This window comes from Schistocerca americana, chromosome 6, assembly GCF_021461395.2.
Source record: "Schistocerca americana isolate TAMUIC-IGC-003095 chromosome 6, iqSchAmer2.1, whole genome shotgun sequence".
Classification (NCBI taxonomy): Eukaryota; Metazoa; Arthropoda; class Insecta; order Orthoptera; family Acrididae; genus Schistocerca; species Schistocerca americana.
This window is the reverse complement of record NC_060124.1, coordinates 167,081,819-167,103,846: the sequence shown is the minus strand read 5'-3', so window position 1 is coordinate 167,103,846 and position 22,028 is coordinate 167,081,819. Positions and strand designations below refer to the sequence as shown.

Genomic DNA, 22,028 nt, shown 5'->3' with positions numbered 1-22,028 from the left:
GTGTTGATGTACTGTGCCTTCCAGAATGACAAGATCACCCACGGAATGCCATGAAAACATTTCCCAGACTATAAAGCATGCAGGGTGTTTGCTTTCAGATGTTTCATGCCATACTTGCCAATGGCCATCTGTCTGATGGAGCATAAAACATGATTCATCTGAAGAGGCCACCTGTCGCCACTCAGTAGATGTCCAACTGCAGTACTGCCCTGCAAATACCCCCCTTTGGCATTGATGAATAGCAGTCAGCATGGATGCTTGAACTAGGAACCTGCTGTGGGGGTCCATAACGCAGCAAAAGTCACTGAACTTTAGTTGAAGAGACACTTGGCTTATCTGGGCGATCAGTTGCTCAGCAGTTTCACCTCTATTCACCCATACACATCTCGGAAGCCTTATTCATCTGTGTCATCCATGGCCTATGGCGCACCACAGTTGCCTCGGTGCTGGTTTTGGATGGTGCCATTTTGTCATCCACAGTATACTTTAACCACAGCGATACTCAAACACAAACTTGCTGTTTTGGAAATGCTCCCATCCTTGGCCTGAAAGCTGCTGATCATGCCCTTTTGGGTGGCAGGTAAATCACTCCACGTCCACAATACAACTATTACTACACTTTTTCTGTGTTCCCCATCCCCCCCCCCCCCCAAACACGCTTTATACCTCCTTCACTGCTAGTGTTGCAATGTTCCGTCTTTGAGTGGCTATAGTACATTGATTTCGAATGTAGGTGGTTGTCACATTAGTATGACTGGACCACGTATTTGCAATTCTTTTCTTATGTCTAGTTTTTAACCACATGTATGTTAACTTATATTATAACACACTTTGCAATGATGCCAACTAACAAAGAAGTTTCAGTTTCCTGTTAGGTGTTTCCTTCACAAGTTGAATGGCCCTCATATTAATGTTATTGGCATATTTGCACTCAATAATATATCTGCCAGCACAGTAATATGTAATGCAAACTGCACAATTGGTATATGATAATAACATTACACATTGAAGTGCTTCAGACAAAATGAAAGAAAAAAAAATCACAACATTATTTATCAAAATAATTTATTTCTGGAGCTTTAGCAGCCAAGTTCATTGTCTTTGTGGTGTGAATTATATGCTCCTAATGTAGTTTGCAGGATAAATGGAGACACGAGAATTTATATGTATTTAGTATCTGTAACTGTCCATTACTATATGTCCCCTGCATCTTTATAGATGGAGAAAAACTGAATGAAGTTCATCTTGTTTAGATTGGCAGAAAGGAGTTGACAATACACCACTTGAGGGCCTTGAAAGGAATTGTTATTGTCTGTAGTTGTAATTCACCTCCATTGCTCATGAGGCACCATATTTCTATTTTACACAGCACTGTTTTGGTATCAAATCTGATACTAACAATGGAATTTTGTTCATGTTTCAGTAAAGGCAGAGGTTTATCCCTGTTGAGACTGTGAAGTTAGTGTCAACAATAGTAGAAAGATTACCTGACTATATCAATATCTGGGAAATGAGCAATCACATGTAATAATACAATACTGTTGTGAGAAAATGAATGTCTCTTGTACATTATTTAATAAGAAGAGTGTTTGTCTCATTCTTATTCAATACTAAACTACACCCAATATGTTATAAAACTGATTGTCATTCAATGTGAGTAGTGGTTGTGAAGCTTACATCCTTCAGGTTGGCAGATATTTCCCTTTCAAATACAAATTCCTGATGGTCTCTAAACCATGTGCTTCCTCAGTGCTGATTCAGATGTGTTGTATGCTGAGATAAAACTCAATTTACTACATCTTACATCATTAAGTTTCTTCCTTTGGACATACATTCAAGGCAGCATTCATACATAACCATTGCCTAAACTTATCCAACAACTCTGTAAATACAGAGCCACATAATGTAATTCATTACAGTATTCGTGCTATACATTGGCTGTGATGAGCGATTATTCTGTATATCGCAAGTGATTATTCTGTATATTTCATTGTGTTCTTAACTGAGCATGCATGAAAGGCTTAGAGATTTGTAACCCACACATTATAAAATTGGACAGTTTTCACTCCTGTAGAAAACAGATGAGCAATAATTTTTTAATTAACTTTTGAAACCACAATATTTTTCGTGTTCTATATGGCAGAAATATCACAAACACAATATTTTTCTTGGAGATACATTTAACAGCCATTTGTTGTATAATAATTTCACAGGAATTATGATAAATGATGATGTGCATTGCTTTTTTGACACCTTTGTTTGAAAATAATGTACTTGCCTTTAAGCAGTTGCCCCGGTGCCTGTGAAGAGTTAAAAGCCTACCATTTCAGATAGCATTTCAAAAGCAAGGGAATTAATTTAATGTTTAATCATAATTTTACGGGAATCCTTAAAGAAGTTAGTAAGGGCAATATTCATAACAATAAATTTTGCTAAGCAATTTTATACTCACAAACATGTTTACAGCATCTAAATAGTTTCTTTTGATCTCAACTCGTAGTAATTGGAACTTTATAGCCTGTCATGTAGCAGCTTGACAGAATTAAATTGAAGAGAGAATAGTATGAAACTCTGCTTAGAAGTGGTACAAAAAAGAAAATACCAACTATTAGAAGTAATGGTAACATTGCAAGAAAGGTGACAAACTCTGTCATCTGAGCAGGTGTTAAATGTCATTTGGTAGACATAATGTTTTCTTTTACCTGTAAAAAGATCTATATTTATTGTGAATAACTGTAGTGTTTTTAATTCGTTTGTTATATTTTACTTTGTATATTGGATTACATGTTTATAAGCATGAGTAATCAATTTGAAATTATTACAGTTCATTAATGAATAATAATTGTGGAACACAATAACATTTGTATTTGTCTGGAATGTTCTAATTTAATACATGGATCATGCACATACAGGTCAGCCTGGCAAGATATCTGGAGCACGGGGAGTTCATCCACACCTCTCCCTCCCACTGTCAGCCAGAAATACCCATTCTATACTCAAAAGACGACTTCTACTAACAGCCAACAAAATTACAACTATTATCATACAACAAAATCGGTAACAAATTATACTACACCAACAACAAAAACTGTGAATAACTTCTACCAGTTCTTCACTACAACACCAAGAAGCACTTACAGTTTTGGTACTTTTCACAATTTTGGTTCAACTAAAAGTACATATGGTGATTACCACAGATCAAAATTTGGGTCAAGTACAACCCCAAATCCTTACAACAGTGACAGTAAATACACAGACACTAACAGGAACCCACACAATCTTAACAGTTATCACCAATCTTATTCAAGCACATCATACAGTTATCACACGTCTACAACAACTACCTCCACCACACCAAGGCCTACTTATTTTTCTGCATTCAAAAACCATGGGAACTTCATCTATCAGAATCCAGTAACAACAACCAATAAATATCCTCCATACTTCAGTTTTGCTGCAAGTAGTTACCATCAGATAGTTAGCAACAGTACGAATGATCAGGCACCAAATTTAACACATGGTAAGTCAATGAGAAATGACGGAGAAAGCAAACATCTTCTTCCAAGTCTCTCGCTTTGGATCAACTGTCAGAAAGAACTTCCTTCACACTGTGACAACCTACATAAAAATAAAGCTTTAAACAGAAAGCAATAAATAAGTATTACAAGTTGCACACCCTTTTCTCAGTTCTCTGTAAATGCTACTATTTATGCTTCAGTATGAATGTTTTAAATTATCAAATAAAGATAAAAATTAAATATGAAGCTTCTGGAGCCTACAATGCATACAAAAATTAAAAATTTGATCAAATAACCATACTCTTCACACTCTTTTTATCAGCATGAAATTTACTATTCCAGCCGTGCAGCCCTTCACATGAAGATTTGTTTTCCAAAACTAAACTAGACATTATATTCATGTAACTGTTTAGCAGTGATTTAAAAACAGCATGTGGACACAATTAACATGCTGATAAATTATTTGGGCTTTAACAAAAAATTGCAATGTTATGATTTTGATGAATTTTTAAACTTAGCAAGTGACGTACATGATGCATCAAAAATCAGCATACTCACATTTAATGTTACAGTTGATGTTGCAAAGAGTAAATACCTGAAAGCTGAACTCCAGACTTCCGTGAAGAGAGAAATAAGGAGGTTTGTCATACAAGCACAGAGGTGGCTCAGAATTTTAAAGATGGAAGAAGTGCAACAGCTTAAGACAGAGTTTGCAGATAAAGTGGTGAAGGATGTACAGGCTACAAGGAGCAACTATGAACCATCCTTTGTGAATCAGGCAATATTGATCACATTCTGCAGAAGGTTCTTTCTGATTTTTTTTGTGGAAAAAAGCAATGTTAAAGACAACATACCCCCTCACCACAGTGAGCATTTTCAGCTTATAGACTCATTACTGTCAGTTTATCCATTCCTTCTTTGGAGCAAAATTGGTTTCCTGTCAATTAATTAATTCAGGACTAAGGAAAAGAAGGAAGAGTAGGGTTAAACATCATGTTAATGACTAAGTCTGTAGAGATGAAACTGATCACTACTAGCTGTAACAGGAAGAGGCATTAAGATGGTGAAAACAATACAAAACAGATAATAAATCACCAAGTTTTTAAATTGGTGCACCTTATTTATAAAGACAGCAGTGTAGAGGAAATTGAAATGTTCATATTTAGTGTTGTAACAAAGAAGTGAGTCATATCTGATTACAAACTTCAATTGTCCGAAAAGATGTGGAATATAGAAACAACAGTTCAGCACTAGTGAAGATTACAGAAAATGATAGGTCATGACTATGCAGAGGGAAGAGGTATTATGAATAAACAAAATGTTGTAGAAGGAGAAATAAGCAGAGAAGAGAAAGTTTTGGAAAAAGGAATGAGAATTATTGACAGATGAACCTGACTGAAAGAAGAAGCAGTACAACACAGCAGAAAGCAAGCAAATATAAATAGAACTAAACACAAGAAAGTTGCACAAATAGAAAATGTATGTTAAATAAAATGGCAGAATCTGGTACCAATATTATATGAGTTTTCATTTAATAGCTTGTTTTGAGTATACAGTTATGTCCTGAAAAGTTAGAGTATGTAGATATAATAGTAATAGCTCTACTATGTAATATGTATGACCCATTATAAGCAATGCATTACATCTCTAAGTGGAAGATGCTAGCTTTTCTGGAAGGTATATTTTCACTTTCCATGTAGCTGTGACACTAATCAACTTCTGCCAGAAATTTCACTGAAACAGAAAGCTCCTGTAGACTAAATAGCAGCTTAGGCAATATCTTAAAAGGCCTTGTAGCCTACCTGAGAATTATTAACAAGTCAAGCACGGAAACTGGAGCACTTTGCAGAAAAATATATCTAAAAACAAAGATGATGTGACTTACCAAACGAAAGTGCTGGCAGGTCGATAGACAAACAAACAAACACAAACATACACACAAAATTCAAGCTTTCGCAACAAACTGTTGCCTCATCAGGAAAGAAGGAAGGAGAGGGAAAGACGAAAGGATGTGGGTTTTAAGGGAGAGGGTAAGGAGTCATTCCAATCCCGGGAGCGGAAAGACTTACCTTAGGGGGAAAAAAGGACGGGTATACACTCGCGCGCACACACACACATATCCATCCACACATATACAGACACAAGCAGACATATTTGGTCTTTAAATATGTCTGCTTGTGTCTGTATATGTGTGGATGGATATGTGTGTGTGTGCAAGTGTATACCCGTCCTTTTTTCCCCCTAAGGTAAGTCTTTCCACTCCCGGTATTGGAATGACTCCTTACCCTCTCCCTTAAAACCCACATCCTTTCGTCTTTCCCTCTCCTTCCTTCTTTTCTGATGAGGCAACAGTTTGTTGCGAAAGCTTGAATTTTGTGTCTGTGTTTGTGTTTGTTTGTGTGTCTGTCGACCTGCCAGCACTTTCATTTGGTAAGTCACATCATCTTTGTTTTTAGATATATTTTTCCTACGTGGAATGTTTCCCTCTATTATAACCACATCGTCATATATCTGTGTGTGCACACTTTAGGTCATAGTCTAGACAAAACACCTATTATTGGTGGTAATATATGAATGCATGACAGTTATAACATAGTGACTCAGTACTATGAGGATAACAGAGTTAACCAGTAATTTACAACTTAGCATATCCCAGGAAAAGCTTTATTCTGTAGAAGGCAGTTTATGTAACACAAAATATGCTGAATCTGAAGAACATTTTTAACATCTTTTCTTTATCATGAATTTATGAGTCAGAAGGAGGCAAGCTCCAGAACAGATGAGAATTAATAATGGTGTTAAAAGGGGGAAGAAACTGTTAGAACTAAAACTGAAGAAAGGATTCTTGGGTATATCACCTGATGATGATGCCTCAGTTAGATATCAAAAAATTGTCAATTTTAGAAGTTTTATCTAGTAAGATACCCAATAGTCCTTTCTGCTGCCAAGAAGCAGCAATATACTGTAGAAATAGAGAGAGAGATAAGTAATGACCGCTGTTAAATCTCTCTCCGTGGTGTGACTACAAGATTTTAATTCTGTCATAACTGACTACACTGAAAATAACTAACACTTTTTCCTAATGTACTTGCATAACTCATTACTAATATAAATAAAATGGTGATGGAGGCAGCATTCCTGATAACATTACATAATGCTTGTTGCATCAAACATATGCTAACTTTGTAATAACCATTATAATTCTGTGGTAAATGGGTTTTAAGGATTTATGAGCAAAATTGACCAGTTGTTCATATTTTATTAATTGCAGCATGAAACTTTATTTTTAAGAAAAAGAACAGGTTTTATGTTGAAAAAATAAAAAAGTAATTTTTATCATTACGTATTTACAAACTACTTTCTGTACATTATTTTTACTTAGTTTTGAAATACTCTTTCCTTTTTAGAATAGTGTATGTGCTCTTTTTCCATAAAAGTTATTTAATAAATGTTTTATCATTCTGTTCCCAGTGGGAGACACTGAATGTATTGACAAAGTTACAAATTTAAGTGGAAGTCTTACATGCCATGAGTTCCTCACACGTTATGGTTATCAATACTGTTCACACCAGTACCTTCGGGAAAGCTGCTGTGCATCACATAAAACAATCTGCCGACAAGAATACACAAGAAGCTGAGGTGTCACAATATGTGACTAAATCAAGAGGTTGTGACTGTAAAACAAAAACTAAGTCAGTGACTACAGTGTGCTTGATTCAAGCAGACGTCATTCACGGGTAACCTAATTTATTTCTGTGTCAATTAGAGAAATTTTGCTTAAGAGATGTACGTACAAGAATTCCCCAAGTAGCCAGTGAAGTAATATTTCTCAAAACAGTTTCATTGGAACATCTTAATGTGGGCAAAAATCAGTCACCTCTGGAATTTGTTCATGAAATAGATTTGTGTTTCTCATTTGATACAAAAGACAATAGGACTGCCATGAGCATTTATGTGTATAGATTCATAACAGTGTCTGTATAAACTGAAGTATTAGTGAACTTTGAAATAAGAAGTTGGACATATGAGTGATCTCATTTTATGACAATGATGTAGTGTGCTAAGTTGTGTCATAGTGACACTGAAAGACACAAATAACTGTTTACAAGACTAGCCAATGTGTGCACAGAAAGAGAAAAGAAGAAATTTAATTTATGATTTACAAATATGTAAAGTCATTGTGATATGCCTGTGATTTATTTTCACTCACATCAATAGAGGTGTCAATGGTGACTGTGCTGTGCATTTTGTCTGCTTTCAGCACTGTCAATCAGCTTCAAAAGAGTGCTGTTGATGTCTCTAGTTATGCAAATCAGGATACAAAACACAAGTTATTGTACAAAATATTGTCAGTTCTGATATTGTGTGATACAGATTTCACTTTAATTTGATAAAATGCTGAAAAAGTATTTTGAAAGACTGTTTTCTGACACACTCAGAATATAGTTCATAAAAACTGTGTTGTAGTGTTTAGCATCATTTATTTATGAGTGCTAATGTGCAGTGTATTCAGAAGAGCTATGATTTATGCTGTGTGAATGTACTTTGATTAAATTGAAAGGCCTAAGAAATAAAATTAAGAAATTTCATTATGTATGATGAATTAATTATCTTCACTGCCTTAATAAATGTGTATAAGTGTATAAGAGTATTCCTGTCTCCTATCCATATACAAAATTTTCTGACTAAAACCTTTGGACAAATTAGATTTCCAGGACTTAAAACATATCTCCTGTGATGCTGACTGAAACATTTAAGTTACTAAATAGTTTTATTTAAACACCAGACTACATAACAATCAAATTTCTTTAAACATAAAATGAATGAACATAGGACTTTATTGGCCGGGAGACCCCATCTGGGGTGGCTCGGCTGTCTAGCGCTAGTCCTTTTATTTGATGCCACTTCAGTGACTTGAGCATCAGTGACGATGAAATGATTGTGAGGACAATGCAACACCACCCAGACCCTTAGCAGATAAAATCTCCGACTCGGCTGAGAATCAAACAAGTGTGAATGTTTTTCTGACAACTCAGAAAGACCTTTGAAGAAGTAAGGAGCACGGAACAAGGGGGAGGGGGGGGGGGGGGAGGAGAAAAAGAAGAAGAAAATGATACAAATCAACTGTGTGTATGTGTGGTGAGGCAAGTACTCTCCCAAATCATCACCTGCTCCACTACACTGCTACTTCCTTAACCATACTGAAAGAATTACTACTGGTTAGGGTAATTTCTGGACTGTTGTCAGGCAGCCTCTGACAATATTTGCATCTTTGGATTATTAAAACTAACCAATCCCTTTTCCTTATTCCTTATAAATATGTGGCATACCAGTCATGTAGGGTCAAATTTAAAGAGACAGTAAAGGATTCTAAAAAGAACAGGAACCAATGGTCAAAAATCAATACTTCAGGATGTACTAGGTCTTGAATGAGGATTGTGTCTAAGGCACACATTTCTAAAATTCTTGTGTTTGATAACAAACAATTGCTGCCACATTGGTGGTGTTGCTTTAAAAAATAAAAATAATCATTTGTCCACAGTGGAGTTTCGCAGTATTTACAGTTTGTGACAAGTTGTTGAAGGTTGATATCCACTTAATGCTTAGTGGGAAATGACTTATTTTCTGGAAAGCCAACAAACATACACTGAAACTTTTTTCGACAGCTATCATCATAGTTGGAAGAAATATTTTGCCACGGATAGGAGAGGGTAATGAGGTACTCTTTCACTCTTGTTTCTAAATGATGGGGATTTTCATTTCCTGTCTGTCTGTCAGCAACCTGTTACAGACCTTTGAAGCTGAATATAAAGCTCCATTCTGAGTTCTAGATAGGATGCATAGTCTATTTGAAAATTATTTTTACTTCTAATGGCATGGTTTTAAATTGTTTAGTTCATACTAAATTCGCACTAAGTGCAAATGCCAGTAGGGAATATTTGTAATGGCACATAAGTGCATGAGTCCCTTAAGTCCTTGAAGAGGCTTCTGTAAGATATTCGGTTACCAACTTTACACTAAATTCTTACAGCACATGTGTATCAAATAAATATCTTTAAAACATTAACGGCACTGCCTGAAAAGACTATGCTGTAACAATACTGAGTGAAAGTATGCAAATAATACTAACAATCCTGTCTGTAGGTCACCACAATGAGAGAGATTTCGAGGTGCAAAGTAGACAGAAATCAGCTTTTTAGTTAACTCTTTACAATGCTGGTGCCACCTCAGTTTATTATCCATCTGGATGTCTAGATACTTCTTCCAGTAAGTGCCCTCTGATCTCCACCCATGGTACTGATAAACATTTTGATATAATTTGAAGTGCACGTATGAATCGACATAAGATTAACGGTTAACCTGTTTGCTGTGATTCACTTGTAAGCCTTGTCCATTATTCTCCTGCATGTATCTGATATGGATACTTTTCAGCCATTTATCAGTATACTACTGTCACCAGCATACATCACAATTTTTGAAAAGCTCTTCATTTCCCCAGGTAAATAAACTTACTTAGACCAATAAGCATAGAATTTTGCAGGACACGATATTTCACATTTAATATCTCCCCACTCCAAATTTAGTCTGATTCCTTTTGTATGTTTGTCAATGCAACCCTTCTAGGCTTGCAACAGTAATGCCTATAATTCAATACAACTGATCTTTCTATCTACACTGAGGTGACAAAAGTCATGGGATGGTGTTACGCACATATACAGATGGCAGTAATATCATGTGCACAAGGTATAAAAGAGCATGCCTTGGCAGAGCTGTCATTTGTACTCAGGTGATTCATGTGAAAAGATTTCTGATCGGATTATTGCCACATGACGAGAATTAACAGACTTCGAACATGGAATGGTAGTAGGTGCAAGATGCAGGAGACATTTCATTTTGGAAATTGTTAGGGAATTCAATTTTCCAAGGTCCAAAGTGTACCAAATTTCAGGCATACCTCTCACGATGCACAACACAGTGAACGGCGGCCTTCACTTAACAATTGAGAGCAGTGGCATTTGCATAGGGTTCCAGTATTAACAACAATCAACATTGTGTGAAATAACCACACAAATCAGTGTGGGACATTTGATAAATATATCCATTAGGACAGTGTGACAAAATTTGGCATTAATGGTGAGTGCCTTTCCTAACAGCACATCATCACCTGCAGTGCCTCTCCTGGGATTGTGACCATATCAGTAAGATTGTATATGACTAGAAAACAGTGGCCTGGTCAGATGAGTCCTGATTTCAGTTGGTAAGAGCTGATGGTAGGAGTTGAGTGTGGCACAGATCCCATGAAGCCATGGTTCCAAGTTGTCATCAGGGCACTGTGCAAACTGCTGGTGGCTCCACAATGGTGTGGGCTGTGTTTACATGGAATGGCCTGGGACCTCTGGTCCAACTGAACCGATCATTGACTGGAAATGGTTATGTTCAGCTACTTGAAAACCATTTGCAGCCATTCATGGACTTCATGTTCCAAAACAATAATGGAATTTTTATGGATGACAATGCACCAAGACACTGGGCCACAATTGTTGGGATTGGTCTGAAGAACATCCTGGACAATCAGAATGAATGATTTGGCCACTTAGATTGAACATATACAGGACATAATCAAGAGGTCAGTTTGTGCAGAAAACCCTGCACTGGCAACATTTTTGCAACTATGGATGGTTATAGAGGCAGCATGGCTCAATATTTATGACTTGTGTTCATGCCATGTAGAGTTGCTGCACTACATTGGGCAAAAGGAGGTCTGACTTGATGTTAGGAGGCATTCCATGACTTTTATCACATCAGTGTGTGTGCACAATAAAAGGTCTCGTTAATATTACAGCAAATGCTCACAAGCTCATTTTTTCTGTTTAGATCTTTCTCAATACAGAAGCGTTCACAGAAACCAAACTGAGCTGCTAATAACATGCATAATCAGAGAGGTCTTTCAGTATTCTGTTGTAAACTTTTTACATGTCACTTGCTTACCTATGCTTTTGTAAATGAGTGATACTGCCACCTACTTATGTCTTTCAGGAAATAGGCCTTGACTGAACAAATGGTTATGAAAGTGACTCAACAGGAGTAATGTTGGGTAACCACAAGTTTTGGTACCTTGTCAAAATACCATTATAATTAGAAGAGTTACTACTTTTCAGTAATACAATGATTTTTGTAAGCTTTCTAATATACGATTGGCAAAACTGATGTATCTTGGGTGATGTTGGTTTGAGAAGTATATTTCTGTGCCTAAAGTTTTGCCACCTGCTGCTGGAGGTATCCTCAGTCTACAAAGTTCTTAATGGAAAAAGAGAAAGAAGGTTCCATTTCAGTTTTCAATGTACATATACTCACAAAAACTGATGGAACTAGAGCAAAAAGTGTACAGTAAACCCACTTACACGAATCATCCCATACAGAAAAGAGGAGTAATTGAGACATTGGTGGGCCAGGGTAAAAGAATCTGTGAACTAGGCACAGCAGTAGTGTATAAAATCTGCTAGTTCTTATCTTATAATATTGTTTGGTGTTTGATCCCTGTGTGCACAACTTTAACTTCCCTGAAGAATTTCATTCAAGCTGACTGTGCTCTTCCTTTGTCTTTGTTAGTGAATGTCCAAGATTTGCTTCCATATATTAGAACAGGGTAAACATTGCTTTGTAAAATGTTTGCTTAGTATCCTTGCTTGTCCTGTTGCCCAGCGTTATGCGTAATGTGTGCCACATATCATCTGAAACTCTCATAATTTATTACTGATGTTATTTTCATTTTCATGGCTAATATTGCAGCCTCACAGATGAAAATATTGCACCTGTTCTGTTGACTGTTCATCTAATACTATTTTAGATTATGCACGAAGTTATTCGTTGAAGGCCATTACTTTAGTTTTCTTTCTACTTAAATTTTTAGGTGATAATGTTTCTGCAGGGTGTTCATAAAGTCCGGGAACACTTTCAGTTATTTATTGCACAAGAACCAAACATTGTGGTGGTATACATGGAGGAAAAAAAAGGCCTTTCAGTGTTTCTCTTCAAAATGACATATGTATGATATCTGTACAGAGTAGTTTGGTAATTTGCAATAGTCATCGCTAGTCGCAAACATGGTGAGTTCAGGTGTGGAGCGAGCTTTCTGTATGTTGGAGTTTGACAAAAAAAAAAAAAAAGTGCTACAGCTGTTCAACGGATATTTAGAACCAAGTACAGTGAGAAACCACCAACAAGGAAAGCCATTTACCACTGGCACAACATATTTGTTACGGCGGGTTGCTTGTGCCCAGCAAAGAGAAGCATACATCCCAGTGTGAGTGAAGTGAATGCGGAGCGCATACAAGAGACATTCATAAGGAGTCCAAAGAAATTGGTGCGTCGTGCATCCTGTGAATTCGAAATGGCTCCAATGACAGTGTGGAAAGTCCTGTGACAGAAGCTCTCTATGAAACCATTCAAGTTGAAGCTAGTGCAGAAGCTCAATGACAACAACAAAGACAACCATTTTGAGTTTTGATCACAGTTGAAACAATTGAATGAGCATGGGGATGGCATTGTTGATCACTTAATTTTTAGCTCCACCCCATTTTCATTGTGAATTTCATGCGTACCTGAACACTGAGCTGCCACATCGATGGATCGGCCGTGCTACAGAACGGGACAGCTGTTCCATGAAATGGCCTCCCCAATTACCAGATCTCACTCCGTGTGACATTTTTCTGTGGGGACACATTAAAGATCTGGTGTATGTACCACCTCTACCATGTGATGTAGCCGAGCTCCAGGGGGAATAGGGGAAGCAACTGCCACAGTCCACGATGTCATGCTGGGATGGGTATGGCAAGAATTTGATTACTGTATTGATGTCTGCCGGGTCACTCATTGTTCGCCTATCGAATGTTTGTAAAAAAAAAAAAAAAAAAAAAACTTTCAGAGTTTCTCTTCAAAATGCAATATGTATGACATCTGTACAATGTTTAGTTCTTGTGCAATAAATAATTGAAAGTGTTCCTGAACTTTATGTACACCCTGTAGATTTGATTTAGGTGATTATTGAAAACTGGAGGTCATTTGCTGTGTTCTAAATAATTATTTGATCATCTCCAAAAAGTTTAGTATTTCTGCCCTGGTATTAACCTCACACTTTGTTTAACTTCCCTTTCCCACAATCTAAAAATGTTTACACCCTTGTCCCACCCCCTGTTGATCTTCATCAGTTCCGACTTCTCTTTTCCATGTGTGTTATAATTTCCTTGTACTGAACAAATTCTTTTTTACTTGTGTTAAACATCTCAGATACCCTCATTATTCCACAAGGGCAAAAGATACTTAAAAAAAAAAATCTTGTACTATGCACAAGAAGCAACTGTCAACTGGGCAACGTGGAAAAGCCAGTCAGAAGTAGCAGATTATGCTCTGTGATCAAGGAACCGCAAAATTTGATTCTCTAATAATAAAGTTTTATCGTTATTATGCCGGGGTGTATAGGGAGACGTAGAAATTCAAAAACATAACTTTAACAGAAATGGAGGAGGACTGAAATTAGCCAAGCTGTTGGTCTTAGGTTAGTGCTAATTAATGCTAACAGCACCAATTCTTCTACATCTACACTCTGCAAGCCACTTTTCAGTGTGTGGTGAAGGGCACCTTGTGTACCAGTGTCACTTCCCCCTTTTTCTAATTGTCACAGGAAGAATGATCGCTGCTATGCCTCCATGTGAGCCAAATCTCTCTAATGAGCAGTAGACCATGCTGTGATGCAGAATGCCTCTCTTGCAGCATCTGCCACTGGAGCTGGCCAAGTATCTCCATGACGCTTTCGCACTTACTAAATGAATCGATGATGAAACGTGCTGCTTTTCTTTGTATGTTCTGCAGTTCCTCTATCAATCACTTCGGGTCGAGCTTCCAGACTGATGAGCAGTTTTCACGTATTGGTCAAGAGAGTGTTTCGTAAGTTACCTTAGTTTTTTTAATGGACTGCATTTCCTGAGGGCTCTTGGACTGCGTTTCCTGAGGGCTCTTCCAATGAATCTCAGTCTGCCATCCACCCTATCTCCACTTCTAATCACTCCATAAAACTGCATTAGTTGACTTTTTCAAGCAGGATGTGATAGTCCCATTATGTTTGATCATTTGATAACTGATTAAACTGATGTACTCACCTACAGCTTCCACAAATGAAAATTTCATAATAACCCAACATGATAAGAACACACAAGCTTCGAGTTCTTCCGCTGAACTAGCTCCATGACATGTGGTGTGACTCCATGATCTTACGCAACTCAAAGTTTGCCCATCTGAATAAGTTTAATTTGAAAATAAAATGTATCTTTATAGTCTCTTTTGATGTCTCCTGCAGTAGGGGATGAATGTCAGGCACTGAAACGGGCCTCACAATCCAGTTTAATGCCCATAAAACCAATGTCACCAAGGATATAAACACTAGCTGTGATGAGTGCATTGGATTATAAAAACTAATGTCTAGTGGTGCAGTATGCACTGCCTGTCTGCATAAGTCTAATGCACTTGCTTCCAATGCTCCATTTTTTGTCCCTTTCTTTTCAGCTACCGTTAGGAAGATATCCGTGGATTTACTAGCCTCTGTTGTAGAGCTACTGTCAATGAGAATTTAATTTTTACTTATTTATTTATTTTTGCCTGACCAAAATTGCTTATTTTGTGCCTAACAATGCTCCACATTACCTTTGATTAGATCTTAGAATTTTTGTGCATAGTATGTTTTTTGCTTTTTTGATGTCATGGTGAAGTATATTGCAATCCTACTTTAGTGCCCCTTCAGCTTTTGATTACTCGCATGTCTTATATTCTTGGCCCTTACTCACAATGTATGTTGGAAGCAGTACAATCGTTCTACTGTCACCTTCAAATGTCAGTTCTCTAAATTTTCTCAACTGTGTTCCCCAAAAAGAATGTCATCCTCCCTACAGCGATTTCCATTTGAGTTCCTGAAGCATCCCTAATTTTGTTACACACCAGTAACAAATCTAGCAGCCCACCTCTGAATTGCTTTAATGTCTTCCTTCAATCTGACTTGGTACAGATCCCAAACACACAATCAGTACTCAATAATGGGTTGCACTAGCATCCTATATGCAATCTCCTTTACAGATGAATCACAATTTCCTAGAATTCTCCCAATAAACCGAAGTTGACCAGTCTCCTTCCCTACCATAATCCTCACACGCTTGTTCCATTTCATATCGCTTTGCAACATTACACCCACATATTTAAAAGATGTGACTGTGTCAAGCAGGACACTACTAATGGTGTATCCAAACATTTCAGGTCTGTTTTTCCTTGCCATCCACATTAACTTACATTTTTCTAAATTTAGATCTAACTGCCAATAATCACGTGAACTAGAAATTTTGCTTAAGTCATTTTGTATTCTCCTACAGTCACTCAACTTTGATACCTTATCATAAACCACATCATCGGCAAACGACCGCAAAATGCTGTCCACCAAATCATTTATATATATATAGGTAATAAGAGCAGTCCTATCGGGCATCCCTGGAGCACTCCTTATGATCCTCTATCTCTAATGAACACTTGCTGTTGAGGACAACATACTGGGTTCTATAACTTAAGAAGTCTTCAACCCACTCACATATCTTTGTACCTATTCCATATGCTCATACTTTCTTTAACAGCCTGTAAGGGGCACCATGTCACACACATTCTGAAAGTCTAGAAATATGGACTCTCCCTGTTGCCCTTCAGGTGAAGTTCACAGTATATTATGTGAGAAAAGGACAAGCTGAGTTTCGCATGAACGATGCTTTTTAAAACCCTGCCAATTCATTTCCATAAGCTATTCAGTCTCAAGAAAGTTGTTATATTCAAACTGAGAATATGTTCAAGGGTTCTGCATTAGGGTGTTAGTCTTTAATTTTGTGGGTACGTCTGCCTTTCTTACATACAGGGTCACCTGCACTTTTTTTCCTGTTGCTTGGGAATTTGCACTGGGCGAGAGATTCATGATAAATGGAGTCTAGGTAAGAGGCCAGTGCCATAGAGTACTCTTTGTAAAACTGACCTGGACCTGGTGATTTATTTGTTTACAACTCTTCCAGTTGTTTCTCTGTGCCAGGGATGCTTATTATTATGCTGTACTCATGGAAGTCTGTTCAATGGTGTATCTTCCTCTAGCTCTCAGGCATTCTGCCATAACAATTGAGGCCAAGAACCCATTAGTTTGAAACACAGACTGTCCACATGACACTGCCACAGTTTCCTAGTAAGAAAGCTGCATTTCACCTTCCAACCTGCTCAAGAGATGTTGCAGCATGCTTGTGAAACCAACCATCAAATGAAACATAATATGCACCTATTATCAGTGTACAAATACATGGGCAAGGTGGATTTTGATGTTCTGCAGCAGCTGAATATGGGATATATCACTATCTTTCCCACAGACAAATCCCTTGGTCACTCGTGGTGTCACTCAGTTAGATCCTTGTGAGACCTGAGTTTCTCCTGGCGTATACAACTTTCAAATAACTTCCGGGAATTCAGCCAGGTAACACTTTCAGCAACCGCCGATATTCCGGCGGGAGAACACCCCGCCATTTTCAAGGCAAACTGCAACGGACAGGCAGCGTACATGCAAATTTAATACCTCGGTTCTCCGACAGAAGCAGGAAAGATAACACACACACACTGAACACTAGTGCCACCAAAGATGACCAAAGTCAGAGCTATCGATAGAGAGACTATGAATTCGCAGGTGAGGCAGCATTGACTCTGTTCCTCTGTTTTTGACAAGGGAGAGAGTCGGATTCCAAACAGAGTTTAAACAGAAACCTCCATCCCTGTTAACGAGGTTGCTCGCTAATTTAATCTCAACTGCCTCTCTAATGACACTGTCCCAATAGCTGGACGTGCACGCCAATATCTCGGTGTTATTATATAACATGGGGTGACCAGTATCCAAGCAATGTTTGGCAATAGCAGATCTATTTGGCTGCCGTAATCGTGTGTGCCGTTTATGCTCAGTACATCTGTCCTCTACGGTCCTGATAGTTTGACCAATATATGCCATGCCGCAGCTACAAGGAATACGATATACACCCGCCTTACGCAGTCCAAGATCATCCTTAACGGAACTCAAAAGTGCTCTAATTTTAGATGGAGGTCGGAAAACACATTTCACATCGTATTTCCGTAAAATACGACCGATCTTATTGGACGTGTTTCCTACGTAAGGCAAAAAGGCAGTAGACTTAGGTGTTGACTCAGAATTATCATCAATCACCCGATGTACAGTTGGTCGATAGCGCAACGCACGTTCAATCTGTCTATCACTATAACCATTTTGACGAAATGCAACTTCAAGATGGGACAGCTCAGCTGGCAAAGTCTCAGCATCAGAAACGACATGTGCCCTGTGTACCAAGGTACGAAGCACTCCTTCACGCTGAGCCGAATGGTGACAACTATTAGCTTGTAAGTACAAGTCGGTGTGAGTACGTTTCCTGTAGACTGCATATCCCAATGATCCATCATCCTTCCTCCTAACCAACACGTCGAGAAAGGGAAGGCAACCATCCTCTTCCACCTCCATCATAAAACTAATGTTTGGGTGGATCGAGTTCAGATGTTCTAGAAAGACATTCAAATTCTCCCTACCGTGAGGCCAAACAACGAAGGTATCGTCAACGTATCTAAAGAAACAGGCGGGTTTTAAAGGCGCCGACTCCAATGCACGTTCCTTGAAGTCTTCCATAAATAAATTTGCGATCACAGGAGACAACGGACTACCCATCGCAACTCCATCTGTCTGCTCGTAATACTGGTCATTAAATAAAAAGTAAGTGGATGTTAAAACATGCCTAAAGAGATTAGTTAAATCAGCACCAAACCTGGCTTCAATTAACCGCAACGAATCAGACAGAGGAACGCAAGTGAAGAGAGAGACCACATCGAAACTCACTAAAATATCAGAGTCATTCAGCCTCAGTCCCTCCAAACGACGTAAAAAAATCAGCTGAGTTCCTGATATGATGTTCACACCGTCCTACTTGTGGACTCAACAGAGAAGCAAGATGCTTGGATACACGATATGTCGGAGCGCCGATGTTACTCACTATAGGACGGAAAGGAACCCGTTTCTTATGAACCTTTGGAAGGCCATATAACCCAGGGGGAACAGCACTATAGGTGTTAAGCCTCTTGATTGTGTCCTGCGACAAACCACTTTTCTTCAGGTGGCTGTTGGTCTTTCTCTCAACACTTTTCGTGGGGTCAGCATCGATTCTGCGATACGCTGAATCAGATAGTAAAAATAATAATGTTCTAAAATTAGAGCACTTTTGAGTTCCGTTAAGGATGATCTTGGACTGAGTAAGGCGGGTGTATATCGTATTCCTTGTAGCTGCGGGATGGCATATATTGGTCAAACTATCAGGACCGTAGAGGACAGATGTACTGAGCATAAACGGCACACACAATTACAGCAGCCAAATAGATCTGCTATTGCCGAACATTGCTTGGATACTGGTCACCCCATGTTATATAATAACACCGAGATATTGGCGTGCACGTCCAGCTATTGGGACAGTGTCATTAGAGAGGCAGTTGAGATTAAATTAGCGAGCAACCTCGTTAACAGGGATGGAGGTTTCTGTTTAAACTCTGTTTGGAATCCGGCTCTCTCCCTTGTCAAAAACAGAGGAACAGAGTCAATGCTGCCTCACCTGCGAATTCATAGTCTCTCTATCGATAGCTCTGACTTTGGTCATCTTTGGTGGCACTAGTGTTCAGTGTGTGTGTGTTATCTTTCCTGCTTCTGGCAGAGAACCGAGGTATTAAATTTGCATGTACGCCGCCTGTCCGTTGAAGTTTGCCTTGAAAATGGCAGGGTGTTCTCCTGCCAAAATATCGGCGGTCGCTGAAAGTGTTACCTGGCTGAATTCCCGGAAGTTATTTGAAAGTTAGATCTTTGTTCCATAGATCATTTGCAAGATTTCTGTCAAAATGATGTTAAACAAGTCTGTTTACAATTTTTGTACACACACTTTATTTATGTGGTTGGCTACATGCAGGCCATTTACAGATAGCACAGTCACTTGAATGTAATAAAACTGAAAGTAATAGTTTTATCAAAGCTGTGTAACAAGTGATATAACAACAAAGTAAATGTATTTTTCTCCTATACCACATATGCTACCAGTGTTTGCTTACATGTCTGTCCATGTATTAGAAGGGGTTGTCCAGAAGAACTAAATTTGCATTAGATTTAATATTTATTTTGGTGCCTGTCAGGCATTTTTTGTTATTGGACAAATAGTCAATCATTTTTGTTCTTGTGTCAGAACCTCAATAAAGAACTGATTATGCTACAGCAGCAAATATTATGTGGCTGGCTGATCAGTAGACAATGAAAGCATGAACCAGCCACTCTGACATATTAAAAACTTGTACATAACCATAATGCTACAGCCACAATATAGATAAATAGAAATGCAAAATGAATGTGACAATAGAAAATGCTAGCTGGAATGTAAACAATAGAATGAATTCAACCCTTATCCAATTAAATCACAATGGTATGAGAATTAATGTGATTTAGGGACCCATGAAACATCACAAGGTCAGTATTAGAAAGCAGTAGGTGAACTTAAGTAAACCGTTCATCAATTTTAAGGTTGGTCTGAAAACAACAGTCCTATATTATATACCCAGTTATAAGGAAACCTTTAATCAATTTTGAATCGGAACTATGATGTAATTCAACATCATCTATATACAGGGTAAGCCCAAAATCCACCAACAAAATTTTGGAGATTGTTCAGAAATATAGCCAAGGCCTTCTTCTGAAATAGACAAAAGACACACACACACACACACACACACACACACACACACACACACACACACCCCTCACACACCCATGACCACTGTCACTGGTTGTGACACAAGTGTCACAAGTGTGTGAGCTGCATTTGCATGTGTGTGTGTGTGTGTGTGTGTGTGTGTGTGTGTGTGTGTGTGTGTTGTCTATTTCAGAAGAACACCTTGTGACCGAAAGCCTAGGTGCTTAGTAGTCTTTTTGCTGTGCCTGTCTGTGACTCAACATCTCTGCTATATTTCTGAGTATTTTGCTATGTGTGACCTCATGTCACAGGTGGCTTGTTACAGAGTCACAATGCAATTATGATTTACTCATTTTGTTAACTCAATTACCTTTCTTCCTGTGAAATTATCCAAAAAACAGTGAAAAAGCTTGTAATACGTAATCATCAAAACATATAACACAAAATACAGAGTAACACAACAACCCTCAGATATGCAAAAGTACTGTGCAGTGGTTGCTGTAACAGGGAACAGCTCAGCATAGAGTTGTTGGGATGCTGCTTTTCCATTGCATGCTGTAAACCCATACAAGAGATGCATATTGACCAACTCTTCATCATTAAATCTATCCATATGACTTCATTGTTGATGTGCAGCTATCACTGCCACAAAAATAGAACTGAGCAGTTAAGAATGTAAGTTTAAGGGAAAAGAGTAATGTCAGCATCACTGTTTCCAATAGAAAGCACTGTGAATATAAGTTCATTTCCAAACAAGACACACAGCACATATGTCAATATCTGCAGTGTTATGCAATATTTTCAATTCAATACAGATACAGAAACAATGAGGGGTGGAGGGAGGAGTAAGAAATCAGATGAAATGCAGTTACTCTGTAATGAGCTGCCAGTTATGATGAAACTGATAGACCAAAACCCTCAGAAAATACCCCTGAACATCCTCTAAAACTTTGTCAGTGGAGTTTGGATTCAACCTGTATACAACACAGTCATAGAACAAATTCACTTATATTCAGTGGGGAGAGGGGCAAAAATTATGCCCTGTATAACTGTGAAGTTTGAATTCTGTAGGACTTGCAGGACTTCAATAACTATTTTTTTCCATTCTGCATAGAAAAGCCCATCACAATTCCAAACTGGACTGACAAAAGGCAAAAATCTGATTAGTGTGAGTAACAAGATGGAAGGAACTACAACAGAGGATTACAAATAATTAAGTGAGGCACTGGGGGTCAATAGGCACATAAACAAGACAAAATGTTGCTAGCTTTTGGACAAATCCTTCTTCATGTTCACAAAAATACATGTTTTTACATGAGAGTCCATGTGGAATGTACCTAAAGAAAACTGATGAAATATTTCAGATCATTTAAATTTAGTCCACACTGACAAGGTCACAATACAGTAACACAATACAAAAATTATATTTTTAACAAGAAACAAAAGTGTGGAATATCAAGTCTGCCCCCCCTCCCCCCCCCCCCTCTCTCTCTCTCTCTCTCTCTCTCTCTGTCTCTCTCTCTCTCTCTTCCCCTCCACAGAGCTGGCATCCAATCCAAACTTACCAGGTATCATCATTAATGAGTAGCAGCATGTTTAGAAATTTCTGTACATTTTTCATATCCAAACTACATATAAACAGAATATAATCCAAAGGAAAAAGAAAGCATCAAGCAAA

General features: G+C 38.1%; 1 protein-coding gene across 1 annotated transcript in view; it reads left to right on the top strand.

The window, feature by feature from the left end:
• LOC124619259 (A disintegrin and metalloproteinase with thrombospondin motifs 1) overlaps positions 1 to 8,103 on the top strand; it is a 474,635-nt gene extending 466,532 nt beyond the window's left edge. The window contains exons 16-17 of the mRNA XM_047145524.1: positions 2,913 to 3,520; positions 6,990 to 8,103. Of these exons, the coding sequence (XP_047001480.1) occupies positions 2,913 to 3,520; positions 6,990 to 7,156 (775 nt within the window). The 3' untranslated portion in view covers positions 7,157 to 8,103. The remainder of the gene's footprint in view (positions 1 to 2,912; positions 3,521 to 6,989) is intronic.
• Positions 8,104 to 22,028: the final 13,925 nt, after the last annotated feature.